Below are 21,714 nucleotides of genomic sequence, written 5' to 3'. Positions count from 1 at the left end.
TTGGTGCAAGGACCAATCCTTGTTTGCAGCGACGGACAACAACACACGGACAGTATTCATCTTAGCAACTGGGGAAAAAGTCTATGAATAATCCACTCCATACGCCTGGGTATAGCCCTTTGCCACGAGTCGAGCTTTATACCTCTCTATCGAGCCGTCAAGTCTCCTTTTAATGGAAAAAACCAACGACATCCCACTGGTCGCTTCCTCTTTGGTATTGTGCATTTCTCCCATGTAGCATTCTGAATTAGTGCATCTATCTCCTTCTTCATAGCTTCCCTCCAGTGTTTGTGCCTCATAGTTTTCTCCCAAGATTGTGGAATTTCTTCTTCTTCATATAGGGCATTTTCAAAGGCCTGAGCCAATTCTGGCAGATGCCCCTTCACCAGATTTACCACGGAGTATCGTGCTTTTCTGTTGATCTTCTCAGGTGTGTACCGTTTCGGTGGGATCCCTTTGTTTAATCTTTGAGGAAGTATATATCTACCCGTGTCTGAATCAATTACTTCAACCTCATGATCAACTCCTTCCACTTCTCTCACTTGTGTCTCAATTTCCTGACTTTCACTGTCATCTAGATATACGACGTCAGTAGGAATTGCAACTGTATCCACACGGGTTTGGGGACTTACATTGGATATCCGAAGTGGAGAGAACTCTGGAGAAGTGTCATTTTCCGCGACAGTTTCTACCACATCAGAGACTTGCTCAGCGGTTCTGTTTACTGCCTTCTCTGTTGGGTCCACTACAAGATTACTTGGCGTTGGGATCGAAATCCAGTTTAGAGGGTCATGAACACTGTTATCCTGTGTACTACTCTCCCCTTGACCGCTGAAATGGGTGAAGAAATACTCGGTTTTAAGAAAATTGCAGTTCATCGTGATGAACATGCTGTTTGACTTTGGGTCGTAGCACCTATACCCCTTTTTACTAACCCCATATCCTACAAATACACATTTGACAGCGCACGGAGATAGTTTGGTCCTTTCATGCTTAGGGATATGAACAAAGACAGAGCATCTAAAGACACGAGGTTCGAGGGTCAAGGAAGGTGGGACATTGGCAAGAGTTGATAGAAGTTGGAGTGGGGTTTGGTGTTTAAGGATACTCGCGGGCAATCGGTTTAAAAGGTATGCTGATGTGGCAATAGCTTCTGGCCAGAATTGGTTTGGAACATTTGATTCTATAAGCAGAGTTAGTCATTTCTAGGAGAGTTCGATTTTTCCTTTCCGCTACACCATTTTGTTCAGGGGTATGTGCACAGGTAGTTTGGTGTATAAGACCTTTTTCTTGGAAGAATTGTTTCATACTAGAATTGACGAACTCCCCCCCCCCCCCATTATCGGTTCGAAGTATTTTGATGGTTTTTGAAACTGTGTTTGTATAAGACTGTAAAGTGGGAAAAGTGGGAAATGACTTCAGATTTTTGTTTCATAAAGTATACCGAAGTCATGTGGGTACAATCATCTATGAACACCAGGTAATATCTAAATCCTTGCCCCTTATAACAGGTGCAGGCCCCCACACATCAGAATGAACCAAATCAAATAAAGATTCAACACGAGTATTATTGAAAGGATAGGAATGTCGATGACATTTAGCTATAAAACAGGTTTAACAGTACATGTCATGCTTAGGAATAATACCAGGAAATAATTGTTTTAAGTAACCCGTGGATGGATGTCCTAGAAGTCGATGCCAAAGCCAAGCTTTCTGATCAACAGACCCGTGAGTTAGCATGGCAGTTCCTTTTTGAGCTATCTCGTCCACATAGTAGAGTCCATTGCGTTCAGTGCCACGCCCATTATCTCTCCAGTTCGGATATCCTGTAACAGACAGAAGTGTGGTTGCATTAGCAAAGTGCAATTTAATTCCTTTGTGACGTGGCTGATGGATAGCAATTTATGAGACATAGATGGGATATAGAGGCAATTCGATAATTGTAGTGTAGGTGATATTTTCACAGTCCATGCCTCCTCAATTACTGTAAACTCCCCATTAGCCGTTTGAATATGAGATTTTTTAGGTTTCTGAATTTTGTGAGATCCCTAGATACTGCACATGCAATTCCATCTAGATACTGCACATGCAATTCCAAGATCGAATATCCCTAGATACTGTACATGCAATCCCTGCACAGGCATCATAGGTTATTGTATCAGTAGCCCCACAATTGAATATCCATATATCGTTTTTATCATGATCCCTAGATACTGCACATGCAATTCCAAGATTTTCTAGGGCTTAAATTAATTTTCACATATAATTGGGGCTTTTCCATAATTTAGTGAGAGATTGGGGTCCAAATTAGGCTGATTAGGAATTAGGGGTGCATTTTGTAAAACATTCTGGAAATGGGGTAAAAAATGAGAATTACCAAGAGTCTGGGGGTTCTTAATAAAAGACTCCCCAAACCCTAATTTACCTTCACCCCTTGACTGCGCCGTCCCTTCTCCGGTTCCATCATCTCGTTTGCCCAATTTGCTATCACGGTACCGCCGACAAAATTAGCAGTTCCGCTTTTAGCCGTCTGGGGGTCTTTGTCTCCGCCCCGAGCAAGCGCAGCCTCCTGGTTGCCATTGGTGGTGGCGTGAGGCTTCCCTCCATCCCCCACATCTCCGACTGCTGCAGCGGCATGTCCGCCCCGGTTCCAAGGCGCGTGATACGGTGGTGGTGGTTTGTCGTGCTTCTCCTCCCACCAATTGGGATATCCAACTAGCTCAAAGCACGTTTCTTTGGTGTGCTTCTTCCGTTTACAGTGTGAGCAAACTAGTTTGGATTTATCCTCATTATTATTTCGAAGATTCCAGCCTCCACCCCGCGATTGCCGCCCCAAGAGCCGCTGGATGAGTTCGCCCGACCCTGAACGGCAAGTCCTGCTCCAATGCCGTCTGCAGCGGTTCCTCCATGGCTGTTCACCGGCTGCAATATCTGAGCCCTAGTTTCCTCTTGCTGGACCATGCTGTAGGCGTGATCAACCGAGGGAAGTGGCTCCATTTTTATGATTTTCCTCTTGGTTGATTCGTACCTACTGTCAATTGCTATTAGAAATTGATATAGCCTTTGTTCCTGTATAAATTGGTCATGGATCTCCATGTCCTCGGGATACTTTATTGGATTGGTTCATTTTTGATCAATTGAGATCCATAGCTCTTGTAGAATGTTCCACGTTTCTTCTAATGGGTTGTTCCCCTGTCACACCATACTTGCCTTCATGTGCAGGTCATAGATTTGTATCTTGTCTCCTCCGCTTGCATATGTGACCGCCAGCGCGTCCCACACATGCTTGACCGTCGGCTGTTGGGATACTCGGCTAACCAGCCTGGATTCGATGTTTTGTGTCATCCATGTGAACACACAGTTGTCGACTTTCTGCCATTGAGCATAGGTCGGATCTGCTCTTGGCGGTGGTGGTGGAACTCCGGTAATGTGAGGTTCCATCCCCCGGCCATTTATCGCCTTCCTCATTAATACCACCCACAGGTGGTAGTTCTCTCCATTCAACCTCTCCCCTATCACGAGAGGTTGGGTATCAATTCGATATTGGGGTATGATTTTCTGGTGGTTTGTTGATGGTTTCTGGTTCAATTGTTGGGGGTTTCATCATGGCAAAACTTTTGCTCATGATTTTGACAATCTGCCGAGCAATCTCATCCGACTGGGATGGGACAATTGTTTTTCCGGAATCTGAATCTGACTTGGTTTAATGCAGATTTTTGGCTAAGGGTCGAGAAGGGTTTTTTTAGGGACGATGATGATACTTCTCTAAGTCCTGCTCTGGTACCATGTTAAATGGTTTAGAGAACATACTTGGAGAGAAAAATATAGAACACGATAGGTTTGTATGGAATTGGATGATTATTCCGTTATATATAGTACCCTTTAAATAGGGAGTGAAAAACACTATACATGGTATGTCTTGCACAAGGGAGAAGAATAATTCTATTCTATGAAACTTATTCTGTCAACTACGTAATTGAAGTAATTGATTACAATATAATCTTTCCTTATTTCTAACATATCCATCTAAGATTGAGTTGTGAGATTGAATCTCATGAACCAACACACTGCAAATTTAATCCCGGATACAATCTTGCAAAACGAACACCCTTAATAAATTGTTATTTAATAGTGAAATAATAGTTTAGCGTAAATCATTAAAACAATTATTACAATGGAATGGTTAGTGCGACGAGAGTTAAAGATAATTGGATAGAGATAATTTTTTCAAAATTGAGTGAATACGCCATCGTTTGGTGGCACAACAGCCCCTATTGTATTTTTTCCACAGCAGGGGATCCACTCCTGTTACCATTATATCGTAATGGTCAGAAGGTCAATGTTAGCACTAACAGAGGTCAAAGGGTGACATTGTTCTTCGACAATTTTATGGTAAGTCAGAACTGATCCAAGTGATACGACCAGACCAAGAGTAAAATATACTGTATAGTTTAATACAATATTTAACTGATTTAATAATGCCAATTTTGTTGTGGGTATTAAAGATCACTGTTGGAATTCATGGTGTGGTCTCTATAAACTCTTTACTTACCTCGTCCAAAAGAGTTTTTGGACATTGTTTTATACTTTTCGTTCTACCGAAGATGACTCACTTTCTTTTTTAGCTTGATTCATTATTAAAAATAGAAACTCATTTATCTTTATTTTATTCATTCTCTTTAACTTAATTCTCTTCACTTAACACACAAAAGTTATAAAAAAAATTGTATAAAATCTTATATTCCATCCGTTCCATAGTAGTGGAGTCATTTTGTGATTTTGGTATATTGTATAGTAGTGGAGTCATTTCATTTTTCAGTAAAATTCAACACATTTTTTCTCACTTACTTTACTCTCTCTTATTTTATTCTTTCTTCATCTCTCTACCGTTTACATTTCCTACTTTATTTTTCCTTTACCTAACTCACTTAACACATTTTTTCTTAAATCGTGTGACGAAAAGAAATGTCTCTACTATTATGGAACGGAGGAAATGCCGTCCTGAGTATTGTTATCTTGTGAAACAAAGCAAAAATATAGAGAGAGAGAGAGAATACAAGTAGTAATAGTACAAAAATATAACCAAGACTAGTAGTATGGAGTATTTATAGGAGTAGCATAAAGTAGAATTTTAATCGATTTACCAAATGGTTGGGGATGAGACAAAGGGAAACTGATGCATGTATGATAACGAGAACAATGACCTAGGTGAAACAAAGGCTGGCTGACCCAATTGCTTTTGGCCGTCTGTTTTTATCCACTACAACTCTGAGATTTATAGTAAATCCTTACATACTACTACTAGCATTTGAGTTTTATGACTACTTTTATTATTCATAACACACAAAAACATAAATTTTTGATATTTTAAATCACTTCTAAAGTCGTCCAACACCTTTATTTAAAAATGTACATTTGGTGATTTCGAAAAAAAAAATTTGGGAAATTTTAGCACACATATATGACAATATGAAAGGCGAAAAAAAAGTAAGTACAAAAGAAAATAAATAACTAAAAATGGGAATTGTTCACCACGGCGAAGAAGGCAACGACGAAAGTGAGACTGAGGCACCCTCCTCCATCGGCGGCGGAGGCGACGATCCTCCGCTGCTCCCGGTCTCAATATCGGGTGACGAGGCTGGGGTTTCAAATGGCGTATCTTCTCTCTTGTTGTACATTGGATTGCAGATGTATATGAGCTCCCCGGCGCCGGCGCCAGCGGTTGAAGAATCCGGAGAAGAAGCTGCTTCTCGATTGCTGCTGGGGATGAGTTGGTTCCCTGAGTTTAGAATTGATGATGTTGGGAAAAGGAAGCTTCTTGGAGCGCGGATGACGCCCTGGGCGTAGAAGGCGCAGAGGTAGGAGGGCGAGCCCTGACGGCGGGGATCGGTGGAAGCAGGAGAGGTGTTATTGCGGTGGCGGCGGCGGAGTAAGAGGGTGCAGTAGAGCTCGGCCAAGAGCAGAAAGACGAGCATTGCGACTGCCGCCACCATTGCGATTGTTGCTACCATCATTGCCGTCTTCCCTTTCATCTCTCTCTTTCCTTTTTTGGCGGGGAAATTAAAGGGTTAGATTATATTGTGGGCAGATTTATAATTTGGGTGTTTACTTGCCTTTCCTCGTTACAGAAATACTAACATTGAATTGCTGTTAGGGCATCCACAGTGGTGCGGATGTCCCGGCGGACATCCCCGTTGACATCCCAAAAACACCTCATGTCACGTCATAAGGACTTCCCACTGCACTGCCACGTCGTAAGGACTTCCCACTGCACAGTGGCGGACATCCCGACGGACTTCCCACATTAATAAAAATTCACAAATTCACCAAATTAAATAATTTACGGAATTAAATAATTTATGAAATTAAAATTTACAGAACGATTACGGAATAAAATTTTCATTAAATAAAAAAAAGAAAGGTACATTTCAAAAAAAAATTAAAAAAAGTACATTTCAATAAATAAAAATTTCTTCCACGACGACCCATCCACTGCCATACTTCTTCAATTATATCGTTCTGGGGTCGAATATGAGCCTGTTTTTGGCGCATGTCGGCAAATGCACGGACTCGCTCGACCTCGTCATGGGGTATACCCATACGTACATTGCCGGCGGCAACGTCGTGGCTTGGACCCGCAGCATCAGCATCATCATTGGCCCAATCCGTCAGTGTTGGACCTTTATCTTCGACAATCATGTTATGCATGATAAGACATGTGTACATGATATCGGCGATGCTCTCATCATACCACAACCGTGATGGACCCTTCACTGCAGCCCATCGACTCTGGAGCACACCAAATGCCCGCTCCACATCCTTGCGCGCTGCCTCCTGACGACCCGCAAAATATACCTTCTTTTCTTCTGTTGGACATCTGATCGTCTTCACAAAGACGGGCCACATAGGGTATATCCCATCAGCCAAATAATAGCACATGTTGTGCTGGTTGCCGTTGGCGATGAAATTGACGGCTGGACCGACCCCCATGCACTGGTCGTTGAAAAGGGGTGACAACTGGAGGACGTTGATATCGTTGTTCGACCCGGCTACTCCAAAATAGGCATGCCAAATCCATAGCCGGTAGTCAGCTACCGCTTCAAGGATCATCGTGAGATTCTTGCCCTTGAAACCCGTAGTGTACACCCTTTCCAGGCAGCAGGCAGTTCTTCCACTCCCAATGCATACAATCTATGCTGCCTAGCATCCCCGGAAACCCGTGCTGAGTCTCGTGCATATCCAGCAGGGCCTGACAATCTTCGGGGGTAGGCTTCCGAAGATACCTATCCCCGAATATCTCCCTAACGCCCTGACAAAAATACTTAAGACAATCGCGGGCAGTCGTCTCGCTGATGTGGAGGTACTCATCGAACATGTCGGTCGTGCCTCCGTATGCCAGCTGCCTCATTGCGGCAGTGCACTTCTGAATCGACGTGTGGCCGGGTTTACCAGCCGCACCCTCCCGCACCCTGAAATACCCGTATCGACGCGCTAAAGTGCCAACGATACGCAGAAAGAACGGACGATGCATCCTAAAACGTCTCCGGAACACGTTCTCCCCAAATCGTGGCTCCGGAGCGAAGTAATCCTCATACAACTGACGGTGTGCAGCGAGGTGGTCCCGGGGTACTATAGATCGATGATGGATAAATCGAGGTACCGCCGGCGCCAAGGCCGCCTGTATCTCCCTCTCCGCTGCCTCCCGCACACGTGCATGAATTTGCCTCATAATGTTATCATACCCCCCACTACCACCACCCGCACCGCTACCGCCCGCACCAAAACCATTACCACTACCAGCCATTCTGGATATATAAAAGAAACGTAGAGAGATACTGTTAATACAAGTGGTGCGAATGAAATGAAATTCAACGAGCCGTATTTATAGAATTTTTAAAAATATATATATAAAATAATCGGGATGTCCGTAGGGTCAACGCAATGGCGGACGTCGCGACGGACGTCCCGGGAACGCCGCGGAACTCCGGTGTCCGCAACGGATGTCCGTATCCGCGTCACTTTTGCACAATGACGGACGTCAGCCGGGACGGGCGCCATTGCGGATGCTCTTAGGTTTACTTGGTACCCATGGAATTAAGAATACGAAATTGAAATTGAAATTATCTAATTTTAAATTTAATGTTTGATATAAAAAATAGTAAGTATATCAATTTGAAATTGTATATATTTTAAATTTATATGGAATATATAAAATAGATATAATTTCAAATGGTAACAAAATTAAGCACATTCACATGCTGCAATCGTGCGCATACACACACATACAATGCACACATAATATTTTCTACATCCAGAAAATGCTTAGAAAGACTACATTTGATAATATGATGTTGATCTTCTACTAATACAAGACAAAAATCACCTCGATTGCATACCCCCTTTAGACGAGGTCAAATGCAGTCAAACTTTGATTGAATAAATCACAGTGTTCCACTTTATCAATATTCTACTATTGTTAATAACCTCTAGGTATCAACTCAAACCAAACCATTCAATTACACCAAAGAGTTATAGTAAGTATATAGTAATTCATGTAAATCCAATGCTCGAATAATTTGTAGTTACAGCTTTCTTCTTCTTGCACAATGATATCCTGGGATATCGGAAAAGTTTTGGAATGAACCATTCTTTTCCTTTTTCCCTTTTTTCAGTGAGAAAAGCTTCGGAGAGATATACGAAAAGAAGAGTGTGAAACAAAATTCCTTAGGCAATAGGATTCCAGAAGTATGGCAAAGGCACCCACCCTTGGGTGTTTTAGTAGCAGTAATTTTTATTGGATGAATGATGGGGTCGATCCATGGATTTTCCTCCATTTTCTTTTGCTACATTTCACTCGAAAGGTTGAAGGGGGAGAGAGTGCACCTAATTGTTCACGATCAACAACTTGATCCTCTTCCCCGGGGATCTCACATAAGGTATCCCGGGAGAGCCGCGACTCCAACTACCCATTCAAATGCAGTAAAGATAAAATAAAAACAAAAAAAGGAAGCATGACAAAAACAAAACACATACAGCATTCCATTGCAATTCATATCCATTTTCATTCCACAAAAGTATGGAATCCAATTTTACAACTCTCATTGCTGCAACTGAATGCTAATATTGAGGAAGAAAGAACTTGAGCAGCTTCCTGCCACGAAAAAAGCAGAGAGGCGATCAGAAGGCCGATTTCCGCTTCCTAGACAAGAATCTTCTGGTTAGCGACAACTTGGACCTCACAGGGATATTTTCATCATCACTATCTTCACTATCCAAGACGATTACATCATCAGGTATTGTGACGGCACTCTCTCCATCACAAACCTCAACAGTAGGCTGCTTCTTACCTGACCTGACATCACTTGCTGGATGCATGATCACATTCTCGTTGCTGCCTCCTAGTTGATTCAAAGGCTCTACTGGAAGCTTTGCAGCTGTTTTACATAGTTTAGGAGCCGCAGTTACTGGTATAAAAGCTGATTTCATGGCTGATGCAGCAGCTTGCTCATTTAGTTGAGGCGACAAACTTCGATATGGAGCCATGTTCTCTTTACCATCTAGTAAATGATTTTGAGGGACTCTCGGAGGTTCTGCAGATGGCATCACCCCAACCAAGGCTCTTTTCTTAAGACTCATACTTGTGGAGCAATATCCTTTTCTGGCAATAACATCTTTAGGAGGATTGGCTTTACCGTGGCTGCTACTATGAGACAACAACAAGCCTTTTTGTGGCCTGGCTAAACCAAGATGGGAAACAGTCACCTGGGGAGTGCATTGTGATTTTTCATCAGATTCCCTACACAGGTTTGTTTTAACAAGGTGTAATGACGGCAGTCCTTTACCAACACTCGTGCCGTGGCTTTTTTCTACATGACCTTTATCTTTCGTTGATGCTAAGTTCCCAGCCTGGACAGACGAGGACTCTGGAGAATCTGAAGCAGTTTGAATTTCCAACAATCCACTTTCTTCGTTTCTACTATGGGAAGCAACTGGAACTTTTGGTGACAGTTTATATCTTCCGGTTTGTAATTTTCTAGAAGTCCCAGTGTATTTGAATGAATCCTTGATAGCTTCTTTCAGCGGTCCAGTTCCTGTATGTTTCTCTGAGGAAGTATGAATTGGCAATTTAGACATCTCCACACCACTGTCCCTACTGCATCCTTGAGACTCCAGTGACAGCTTCCTGTGCTCGGGAATGCATATGGGTGCAACTGATCCTTCCATTTTGGTCTGCAGTAGTGGAGTTAGTAAAAACAGTAAATGGAACAAATACCCACTATATATCAGACTTACCTGTGATGTGCTTTGACTTATATGAGTCTGGACCCCATTTTCGTCCCTTGCAATATCAGTCACTCCAGGTTGAGCATATTTTTCAGTCATGGATTTTGCATCGCGATCAAAAGCTTGTCTGTTATATTTGTAGTCTCTGCTCTGCAGGACATTGGACAAATATCAAGATGGAGTATGTATCTGTGTTTGAATAGTTTCTCTCAAGGACAAGAGTCACTCACTGCTTCATGCATAAGGCCATCATCAGGATTAGGTTCACTCAGTAAGAGTCCGATGCTTGTCAAAACAGTTGAAATGTTAAGAGATGGCTGCCACATGCCCTGCATCAATTGGATTTTGATATTAGCCATGGAAGCTCAGAATTACTACTAACAATTAGCTATCCTCGGCCATAACTCTGTACACAAGTTATGAGTTTAGTCAAGTAGCAAATGAAATTTTCAGTTTGCGAAAAACAATCATACAATCCTTCCATATATTCTAAAGATATTTAATGGAAGAAACAATAAACTTTGAGAACAAATATATGTTATCAAAGACAACATATGGAACCAATATCATAGATTATGCTAATATAGTAATATGTTAAACTATAGTTTGCAAGTTCCATAGTCTCCTATGGAGTATGGACAATATGGAACTGCAAACTACACTACAGTTAAACAACTTGAATTATAAACACAGTGCAAGTCCTTTGTATTAAAAAATTAGGAATGTAGAGATCTAAAACAGTGCATGTGCATGTAGATCCAAATACAGAGTTAGAGAAATGAATTAGTTTTATACAACCATTACAAACCAATGTATGAAGACACAACTCTGAAAGATAGATGACTAGACACAACCCTTTTATAGGTTCTTGAAAATTAGGATTGCTTTTCAATGTAAATGAATAAGAACTCATCCAGAGAAAAGCATGCAAAAGAATGAACATAAGGGACCATGCCTACTAAATTGTACACACGTTCATTATCATAACGATATTAACGAACAAGATATCACTTCTCTCAAACTTTTTGGATCAATCCAATAAGAACGATAGCACAGGGAACTTCTGCAGCATCCTGTGATGGTGGGAATAGATCATAACATAAAAACCATCCATGACAATCCAAGTCTACCCAAAATGTCTTTTAACCATTCCCAACAGCCAATAAAATAAATCATCCCAATGGAATGGATCAGCAATAATAGTAGCACAAGGCTGTAACTTCAGAGATAAAGCATCACTTGCCCAACAATCAGGCAGTATTGGTGAATGAACTATCCCATAACCACCAACTAAGTTCAACAAAAGATCAACGCATCAATTAATTTGTAAAACATACTCTTTAAGAGTAAAAATTCCATGCTCATTCCATACCAAGTGGCATGATTATGTGGTATACCTCACCACTAATTTATTGACAAATGGAAGTAAAAAAGGTCCCACATGCCACATAAATTTAACTCCAATATAGTAAGGTAACGACGTGGCAATTCTTTCATTTATGGAAGGTTATTAGATATGGAATGACTATAGACATGATACTCCAATATCTCCCTTATTATATAAAAATTATAAATTTGATACTTCAGTATCTCTCTTATAATTTCCTAGAATTGGCGTAAAATATACTTCAATATAATAGTAATATTTTATAAAAAAAAAGTAATCATACTAGTATACATAACTTTCATGTTATAAGGGAGATATTGGAGTATCATGTCTATAGTCATTCCATATCTAATAATCTTCCATAAATGAAAGAATTGCCATGTCGTTACCTTACTATATTGGAGTTAAATTTATGTGGCATGTGGGACCTTTTTTACTTCCATTTGTCAATAAATTAGTGGTAAGGTATACCACATAATCATGCCAATTGGTATGGAATGAGCATGGAATTTTTACTCAACATTTAAAACGGTGGATATGCACCATACCTTGGGCGGCAGATTTAGGATATCCAAGCAAATACGCCCACCAGTATCTATATTAGGATGGTATATCGGCGTTGCAAAAGTCACAATCGGGGGCTGAAACGGGTACCTTCACAAATAGCGAAACAAAGCATATCCATTCCGAAGACTAATTAAATTACAGCTATTTGAAAATTCATATAGCCGACAAAAATGAATGAATCGATGGCCAATAACATAAATTGAAAATAGTATATACCTTTCAGGTATTTGGATCTTAATTTTGAAAACACCATTGGAGTATACGGTGCCCTCGGGTCCTTGAAGCACTGCAAAATGAAAATTCAGCATCTGGAGACGGTATTGTTATTCGATTAAACGTATATTTGTGTGAGCATAGAGAGAGAGAGAGAGTTACGCGCATCGATGGAGGTGAGAGAGGAATCACCGCCGACGTGGTGGTAGTCGGAAAGAGTGGGGAAAGAGGCGCCTGGAGGTGGATCGGTAAGTAGGAGCTTGAATTCCTTTTGCATTCGCAGGTTCAACCTCGCAGCCTGCGCCATTGCCATTCCACTGTTTGAATTTTTGGGCGGGCGGTGGAGTACCTCTATTTATCCTTGTGGTTCTTTTAAAATATTTTAAAATTTTAATACTCCATCGATGAAGTGTCTCAAGTTTCCTTTTTCATTCGTCCAAGACAAGTATATCATTTACTTTTGATTATTTTTTACATATTTCACTTACATTTTTTTAAACTAATATTCCCTTCGTCCGTCATTAGGAGTCTCATTTTTTTACGGCACAGGTTTTAAGAATATTAAGAAAAGTCGTGTAAAAAATTAGTAGAATAGGGATATCACTTGTATATATTAGTTTTAAATGAAACGTGAGTGAAATGAGTTAGTGGAAGGTGGGACCTTATTATCATTTATGGTAAAAATGAACCGAGACTCCTATTCGTGGACGAACTAAAATGGAAAAAACGGGACTCCTATTCACGGACTGAGAAAGTAATATGAAAATGTAAATTCAATATATAAATACAAAATTGATGGTTTTTAATTCGTTTGCAAAATTCATTTTCAAAGTGCTTAATAAATTCTAGAGCTATCGACTTGCAAATAGATATAGGTAAATCTTTATTATATTCTCTCCGTCCAAAAAAAATAATCTCATTTTATCATTTATGATGTGCCCAAAAAATAGTATCATTTCTAAAATGGAAAGTTTCTCTCTCATACTTTATCCATGTTTTCTCTCTTTATTTCTCTTACTTTATTAATTTCTCTTTAAAATTCATATCATGCACAAATAGAACTATTTTTTATGGACAAGAGAGTACTTACTTCCTACTTCCTAGTAATGGCCAATGCCACTTAGAGCATCCGCAATGGCGGATTTCCCGGCGGACATCCGACCGGCGTGCCGGATGTCCGCGTGGGACGTCCGCCATTAAACGTGGGAGAGGCGGATGCGGACTTCCGCTGCGAACACCGCATATCCGCGGCCTTCCGGCGACGTCCGCCATTGCGGTGCCACGACGGAAGTCCCGCACGGAAGTCCCGATTTTTTAATTTAAAAAAAAAAACTCTATATATATGGCCCGTTGAATGTCATTTCATTCGTTTCATTCGCACCACTTGTTTTAACGAGTTTCTCTCTCTCTCTCTCTACGTTTCTATCAGTATATCCAAAATGGCTAGTAGTGGTGGTGGTGGTAGTGGTGGGGGTGCTGATGACATACGCCGATGAATTAATGAAGAGGTGCAGGCCTATATGTCCCGGGAGATAAATCGCCTGATACAAGCGGCCTTGCAGCAGCCGGCGGTACCTCGCCCCATCCATCGTCGAGCTATAGTACCCCGGGATAACATCGTTGCACACCGTCCGTTATATGAGGACTACTTCGCTCCGGAGCCGTGGTTTTGGGAGAACGTATTCCGACGATGTTTTAAGATGCATCGTCCACTATTTATGCGTATCGTGAGCGCTTTAGAGCGTCGATACGAGTATTTTAGGTTCAGGGAGGATGCGGTTGGTAAACTCAGTCACACGCCCATACAGAAGTGCACTGCCGCAATCAGGCAGCTGGCATACTGAGGTGCGGCCGACATGTTCGATGAGTACCTCCATATCGGCGAGGCGACTGCCCGTGAATGTCTGAAGTATTTTTGTGAGGGCGTTACAGAGATATTCGGGGATAGGTATCTTCGGAAGCCTAGCCCCGAAGATTGCCAGGCTCTGATGGATATGCACGGGAGTCAGCACGGGTTTCCTGTAATGTTGGGCAGCATAGATTGTATGCATTGGGAGTGGAAGAACTGCCCCGCCGCCTGGAAAGGGATGTACACTACCGGCTTCAAAGCCAAGCATCCCACGATTGTCCTTGAAGCGGTAGTTAACTACCGACTGTGGATTTGACATGAGTATTTTGGAGTAGCCGGGTCGAACAACGACATCAACGTCCTCCTGTCGTCGCCCCTTTTCAACGAGCAGTGCATGGCGTTGGTCTGGCCGTTAGTTTCGTCACCAACGGCAACCAGCACAATATGGACTACTATTTGGTGGATGGGATATACCCTATGTGGTTCGTCTTTGTGAAGACGATCAGATGCCCATCAGACGAAAAGAAGATTTATTTTGCGGGGCGTCAGGAGGCAGCGCGCAAAGATGTGTAGCGGACATTTTGTGTGCTCCAGGCTTGATGGACGACAGTGAAGGGTCCATCACGGCTTTGGTTATTGACAGCATCACTAATGTCATGTACGCATGTATTATCATACACAACATGATTGTCGAAGATGAAAGTCCAGCATTTACTAATTGGGCCAATGATGATGTTCATGCTGTCGGTCCAAGCCACGGCGTGGCCACCGCCAATATGTGTATGGGATACCCCATGGAGAGGCAGATCGGGTCCGTGCATTTGCCGACATGCGCCAACAACAAGCATTTATTCGATTCCAGAACGATATAATTGAAGAGCTATAGACGCGGAGGGGTGCACGTTGATATTTTATAATGTAATTTGTTTAAAAAAAATTTGTTGAACTGTACTTTTTCATTTTTTTATTTAATGAAATTATCATTGCACTTTCTCCGTTCGTATTCGTGTCGAAATTTTATTTCCGTAAATTGTTTAATTTGGTGAATTTGTGATTTTTTTATTATGGATGTCCGCCATTGTGCAGTGGGATGTCCTTATGACGTGGCTGGATGTGTTTTTGGAAAGTCCATCAGGATGTCCGCCGGGACATCCGCCCCATTGCGGATGCTCTTATAAGCAAATTACTTTGATATTAACAATTTGATGATGTCATATGAATCATGCTATATCGCCACGTTCTTATTAGAATAGTAGTACTATAGTGCTATGATTTCTTTATAATTGACCTTATTCTTTCATAAGAGCATCCGCAATGGTGCGGATGTCCCGGAAGACTTCCCAAAAACACATCATGCCACGTCATAAGGACCTCCCATCGCACTGCCACGTCATAAGGACATCCCACTGCACAATGGCGGACGTCCTCAAAGACATCCCGGCGGACATCCACAATAATAAAAATGCAAAAATTCACCAAATTAAACAATTTACGGAATTAAAATTTCTACACGAATACGGATGAAGAAAGTGCAATTCGTATGTATAGAGTTTTAAAAAAATCAAAATTCAGGACGTCGGTCGGGGCACCGCAATGGCGGACGTCCCGACGGACGTCGGCGGAAGGCTGCGGATACCTCACATCCGTGGCGGACGTCCGCATCCGTCGATCCGTGCCTAATGGCGGACATCCCGCGCGGACTTTCGGCACGCCGGTCCGACATCCGGCGAGACATCCGTCATTGCTGATGCTCTATGAACAAATAGTATATCCTTGTGACTTTGTGAGCTTATGTTAATAATATTTGGGTTCTACTATACTACTACAAACTGCACATTTTCAACAAACTACAAACTAAAAAATGGATCATTAAATTTCAAGATTCAGTTTCAACAGACGTCAACATAATATGTCAACACAACGTTAATCGGTTGACATTCATCGTAGAATTTTTCCAAAATACTAGTATGATGTGATTGGATATGTATCTTATCTTTAATATATCATGCACAATTTACTTCATTTTTCTATTTGGCATAATGAAAACATTCCGGCTAATACACACATCACTTGCATATTTCACTATATCTCACTCAAAAAAAACAATTTATAGAAAATAAATAAATGAGCTTCGGATGTCAACCTAATGCATAAAGGTGTTGGTTCTTTTTTATCAATACACTAGACTCGAACATTTGTCCTTTGTCTTAACCACTCTACCACTATGTCAACACTTGCCATATCAGCGTACTAGTGTTAAGTGGTTTTGTTGCTATTATCAAGTGTTAGACAATATTTATCATCATATATTTAAGAATATATAATTGAATATAAACAAAGTAAGATCTTCGAACAACATGTATTTCACGTAAACCATAAACATAATAGGATCGAGATATACCTTGGCGATCCATAGCGTAAGCGATTGAGGAAGGAGGACACGATTTCCTTGAACTCTTTTCAGCATAGTGGCGAACTCCAATTCTAAGGATTTGTTTCTCTCTTTTTCCCTCGTTTATGTGTTCTCTGTAATGTGTGTGATTTGATGGGATCACCACACTTATTTATAGGCAGAGAGATGACAAACTCTAATAATAAAATCATTAATGCCATTTCCATCAAAGTGGCCATTTAATATAACAATAGGAGTGTTTCTTCTATAAGGGCATTAGCAATGGTGCGCCATATAGGACGCCCTATAGAGTGCCCTATGCACCGCCACATCATCATTTTATCCCCCTACCCTTCCACCTGCAGTGGGACGCCCTATAAGCCGCCCTAAAGGCCGCCCTATAGGTTTCACTATTGTTTTGTTAATTAATTTAAATGTTTTCAAATATGTCAATGTAAAATAATTAAAAAACACCACGATTAATTAAAAACGGCAAATCCTACATTGATTAAAAAAAAGTTACACGAGTTAGAAATGAAAAAAAAGTTGACTACTCTACAAATGTCCCAACTTGCGGCGCAGCTCATCGATCATCCCCTTGAGGTATTCGGCTTTGGTCGGGTCCTGACACTGCATGAGGGCGTTGTGCGTGTCCAACAACGTCCTCCGGTTGGTGGCCGCTGCCAACTCCGCGTAGGCAAGTGACATCGGGGTCGGGATCGGCGATGGGGGGCGGCCGCGGCTTGTGAGGAGGATGTCGTCTTCGCCTTCCCCTTGTTCTTCGCAGCCTTGACGCCAACGGGACGCCGGGAGGACACCGGTGTGCCGGAACTCTCTTCCTCCTCATACATCGTCCGATTGAGGTCCACCGGATATGCGCCGCTTTCGTTGCTCATGTAAGCACCGGCTTCGGTGGTCCTCGTCCTCTTTGGCGCAGCCGATGGCAGAATCCCACCTTGGAACTTCTGCTTGTCCTTCAAGAGCACCCAGATGTTGAAATGCTTGAAGTCACCGTACAATAACTGGTACGACAACAGCGCCCTATCGCGCACATCGCTCAAACTCTTGCCGCTTCCCTGCTCCCTCAAGCACTTCTCGTACTCCGCCGAGAACAGGTTGACTTGCTTCTTCACCTGATCCCAGTGCTTGCGGAGCTGCTCCCTATGGCGCTTGTACGCGCTCGGCGGCTTCGCCTCATTTCGGTTGTTCGCAAATACCGGGTCCTCCGAAATATCCACCCAACACCTCGCCAAGACGAGGGTCCGGTTGGTAGTTCGTCCTCCCCGGGGCGTACTCTTCATTCATTTCCGGAGGTGGCAACTTGTACGCCCGGTGCCGGTTTCGCTTCTTTCTGGCAGGGGGCGGCGGCGGCGGGTTGGTGACGGCTCCATGTCGAACAGACCGTACGAATCCGTACTGAATTCGGGATCGTACTGCATGTTGGAGTCGAAGGGCTGATATTCGTCAGGGTCTGTACCCGGCCAACGTGCACCACCCCCAAACATCAGACTATTCGGACTTGGGTATTCACCGTAATCTATTTTATAGTGTAATTTGAGAGTAAAAATGTGAATGGAAATGTTAAAAATGTGAATGTGGGGTAGGGGGTATTTATATAAAAATAATTTTCAAATTAAAAAAAAACGTGTTGCATCGTCCGCGTCGCCCACAGTGGGCGGAAGATGCCCTATCGTCCGCAGACGATCTATAGGGCGCGGACAATGCATCAGGTATCGTCCGCACACCCACAGTGACGGACGATGGCGCGCCCGAGGCGGCCTATCGTCCGCCCAATTGCGGATCCTCTAAAACTTGATTCTCAAGTTTAATGGTAATCACAATCCTTACCATATATTTGATTAAAATATATAATTCATTATTTTGGTATTCAACGAATTGCTAATCAAAACTATATATATAATAATATATATATTTCCTTATGATTTGCAAATCAGTAATGAATATATGCCATCAATTGTAATCAACGCCATAATCCCATTTTCCTTATTAGCCATGGGAATTATGTTACAATTGATTTTGCATAAGAAACGTCTAATTCATAAAACTTACAACTAATTAATAAGGAAAAATGCGTCTTATACCAAGTTAATGTATTATATAAAAATCCAATTCTATTTAAGATTCTATCACATATCATATATGAGACATAAATCTTATATGGAGTGTTTATGGTTAACTCCTATGGGCATGCATGCATAAATGCTAATGTTCCATTGTTTGTTGCACTGATCCTTTCTAAGAAGACACTTTTTGGTGTCAAGAAAATAAAGGTTAGAATGAAGACAAATTAAGGATCATCCCAAATATGAAGCTTTAGTAAAATTTGTGTATTTTTGGAAACGTGATATATGTAAAAAAAATGTTGGCTGGCCGTCAAGAGAAGCCAACAACGCCACGTTACAGGAGAAAAAATTCCCTAGTCTAGGTATACCACATGGCAATGTGATGTGGTATGCCCCACCAATATTATGTTGCCAAATGGAAATATATAGCATACATGGCCAAATGCTTATAATGGTATAATATGATGTTTTAAGGAAACTTTTACCATTCTCATATGAGTATATATAATCATATATACACACAATGTATATACGCAAGCTCCATCTTTTTTACTTTTAGTCAAGTAAATATGTTTTTGGCTATGTTTATAATTAATAGATTATTTCTTTATATATATTTTAGTCTTCTCTTCGTTATTTTATAGTATTTGTTTTTTATTGTTAAGTAATTATAATAGACTACATAATTATGTCTACTAGAGTTTTATCTTCTTAATTTTATAGTAGATGTTAAACAATAATCTCATTTTAATTGTATGAAATAAGATTGTAATCCTTAATTTGAATACCGTAATTAATAGTACAAGTAGTATTTTATTTTCTTAAATTTCATATTGAATTTTATACTAAATATTTTGTCTATTGTATAAAATCCATCATATCATCTTATATTATTAGCAATCTTAATTAATATTTTAACATAACACATTATCATATCATTATATATATATATATATCTTAATTAATATTTTAACATACACATTATCATTATTTAAAATAATAAATCTATTGTGTGCAATGCTAACAAATTTTAAATTATGCATACATCAAATAAAAAATCCATTAAATAAATAAATTGAATTTATGTATATATATCAATATAAAAGAAAAGCAGTAAATTGTTGGTGCGATACGATAATAATACCATTCATTTTTTTAGTATACACATTAAAAGAAAATGCATATCATTAGGGATAGTTTCCTTAATAAATGAAAGTGCATTTTTATTTCCAAATTGTTTATGCTTCTAGCTGGAAGTACATGACATGTGTATTTCCATTTGGCAACATAATATTGGTGGGGCATACCACGTCATATTGCGTCTTATACCAAGTTAATGTATTATATAAAAATCCAATTCTATTTAAGATTCTATCACATATCATATATGAGACATAAATCTTATATGGAGTGTTTATGGTTAACTCCTATGGGCATGCATGCATAAATGCTAATGTTCCATTGTTTGTTGCACTGATCCTTTCTAAGAAGACACTTTTTGGTGTCAAGAAAATAAAGGTTAGAATGAAGACAAATTAAGGATCATCCCAAATATGAAGCTTTAGTAAAATTTGTGTATTTTTGGAAACGTGATATATGTAAAAAAAATGTTGGCTGGCCGTCAAGAGAAGCCAACAACGCCACGTTACAGGAGAAAAAATTCCCTAGTCTAGGTATACCACATGGCAATGTGATGTGGTATGCCCCACCAATATTATGTTGCCAAATGGAAATATATAGCATACATGGCCAAATGCTTATAATGGTATAATATGATGTTTAAGGAAACTTTTACAATTCTCATATGAGTATATATAATCATATATACACACAATGTATATACGCAAGCTCCATCTTTTTTACTTTTAGTCAAGTAAATATGTTTTTGGCTATGTTTATAATTAATAGATTATTTCTTTATATATATTTTAGTCTTCTCTTCGTTATTTTATAGTATTTGTTTTTTATTGTTAAGTAATTATAATAGACTACATAATTATGTCTACTAGAGTTTTATCTTCTTAATTTTATAGTAGATGTTAAACAATAATCTCATTTTAATTGTATGAAATAAGATTGTAATCCTTAATTTGAATACCGTAATTAATAGTACAAGTAGTATTTTATTTCTTAAATTTCATATTGAATTTTATACTAAATATTTTGTCTATTGTATAAAATCCATCATATCATCTTATATTATTAGCAATCTTAATTAATATTTTAACATAACACATTATCATATCATTATATATATATATATATATATATATCTTAATTAATATTTTAACATACACATTATCATTATTTAAAATAATAAATCTATTGTGTGCAATGCTAACAAATTTTAAATTATGCATACATCAAATAAAAAAATCCATTAAATAAATAAATTGAATTTATGTATATATATCAATATAAAAGAAAGCAGTAAATTGTTGGTGCGATACGATAATAATACCATTCATTTTTTTAGTATACACATTAAAAGAAAATGCATATCATTAGGGATAGTTTCCTTAATAATGAAAGTGCATTTTTATTTCCAAATTGTTTATGCTTCTAGCTGGAAGTACATGACATGTGTATTTCCATTTGGCAACATAATATTGGTGGGGCATACCACGTCATATTGCGTCTTATACCAAGTTAATGTATTATATAAAAATCCAATTCTATTTAAGATTCTATCACATATCATATATGAGACATAAATCTTATATGGAGTGTTTATGGTTAACTCCTATGGGCATGCATGCATAAATGCTAATGTTCCATTGTTTGTTGCACTGATCCTTTCTAAGAAGACACTTTTTGGTGTCAAGAAAATAAAGGTTAGAATGAAGACAAATTAAGGATCATCCCAAATATGAAGCTTTAGTAAAATTTGTGTATTTTTGGAAACGTGATATATGTAAAAAAATGTTGGCTGGCCGTC

At 39.8% G+C, this 21,714-nt stretch overlaps 2 protein-coding genes across 2 annotated transcripts; both read right to left on the bottom strand.

Annotated features, from left to right (window-relative positions):
- Positions 1-5,528: 5,528 nt before the first annotated feature.
- On the bottom strand, positions 5,529-6,011 carry LOC121781620. The gene has a single exon (XM_042179344.1). It carries the CDS (start codon positions 6,009-6,011, stop codon positions 5,529-5,531), a length of 483 nt encoding a protein of 160 aa, XP_042035278.1.
- A 3,006-nt stretch (positions 6,012-9,017) lies between these two features.
- LOC121780948 lies at positions 9,018-12,791 on the bottom strand. The gene is made up of 6 exons (XM_042178609.1): positions 12,614-12,791; positions 12,455-12,524; positions 12,220-12,325; positions 10,515-10,613; positions 10,294-10,434; positions 9,018-10,230 (listed from the first exon to the last, which is right to left on the bottom strand). Exons 1-6 carry the CDS (start codon positions 12,762-12,764, stop codon positions 9,178-9,180), a joined length of 1,620 nt encoding a protein of 539 aa, XP_042034543.1. The 5' UTR covers positions 12,765-12,791; the 3' UTR covers positions 9,018-9,177.
- Positions 12,792-21,714: the final 8,923 nt, after the last annotated feature.

Source organism: Salvia splendens, chromosome 20 (assembly GCF_004379255.2).
Source record: "Salvia splendens isolate huo1 chromosome 20, SspV2, whole genome shotgun sequence".
Classification (NCBI taxonomy): Eukaryota; Viridiplantae; Streptophyta; class Magnoliopsida; order Lamiales; family Lamiaceae; genus Salvia; species Salvia splendens.
This window is presented reverse-complemented; position numbering and strand designations above follow the sequence as displayed.

Coding starts and splice junctions, on each gene's coding strand:
- LOC121780948 (XM_042178609.1), bottom strand. CDS start 12,764: ATGGCAATGGCGCAGGCTGCGAGGTTGAACCTGCGAATGCAAAAGGAA. Junction 12,326..12,454: donor AAGATCCAAATACCTGAAAG/GTATATACTATT, acceptor CTATTTGTGAAG/GTACCCGTTTCAGCCCCCGA. Junction 10,231..10,293: donor TAAGTCAAAGCACATCACAG/GTAAGTCTGATA, acceptor CCACTACTGCAG/ACCAAAATGGAAGGATCAGT.
- LOC121781620 (XM_042179344.1), bottom strand. CDS start 6,011: ATGGTAGCAACAATCGCAATGGTGGCGGCAGTCGCAATGCTCGTCTTT.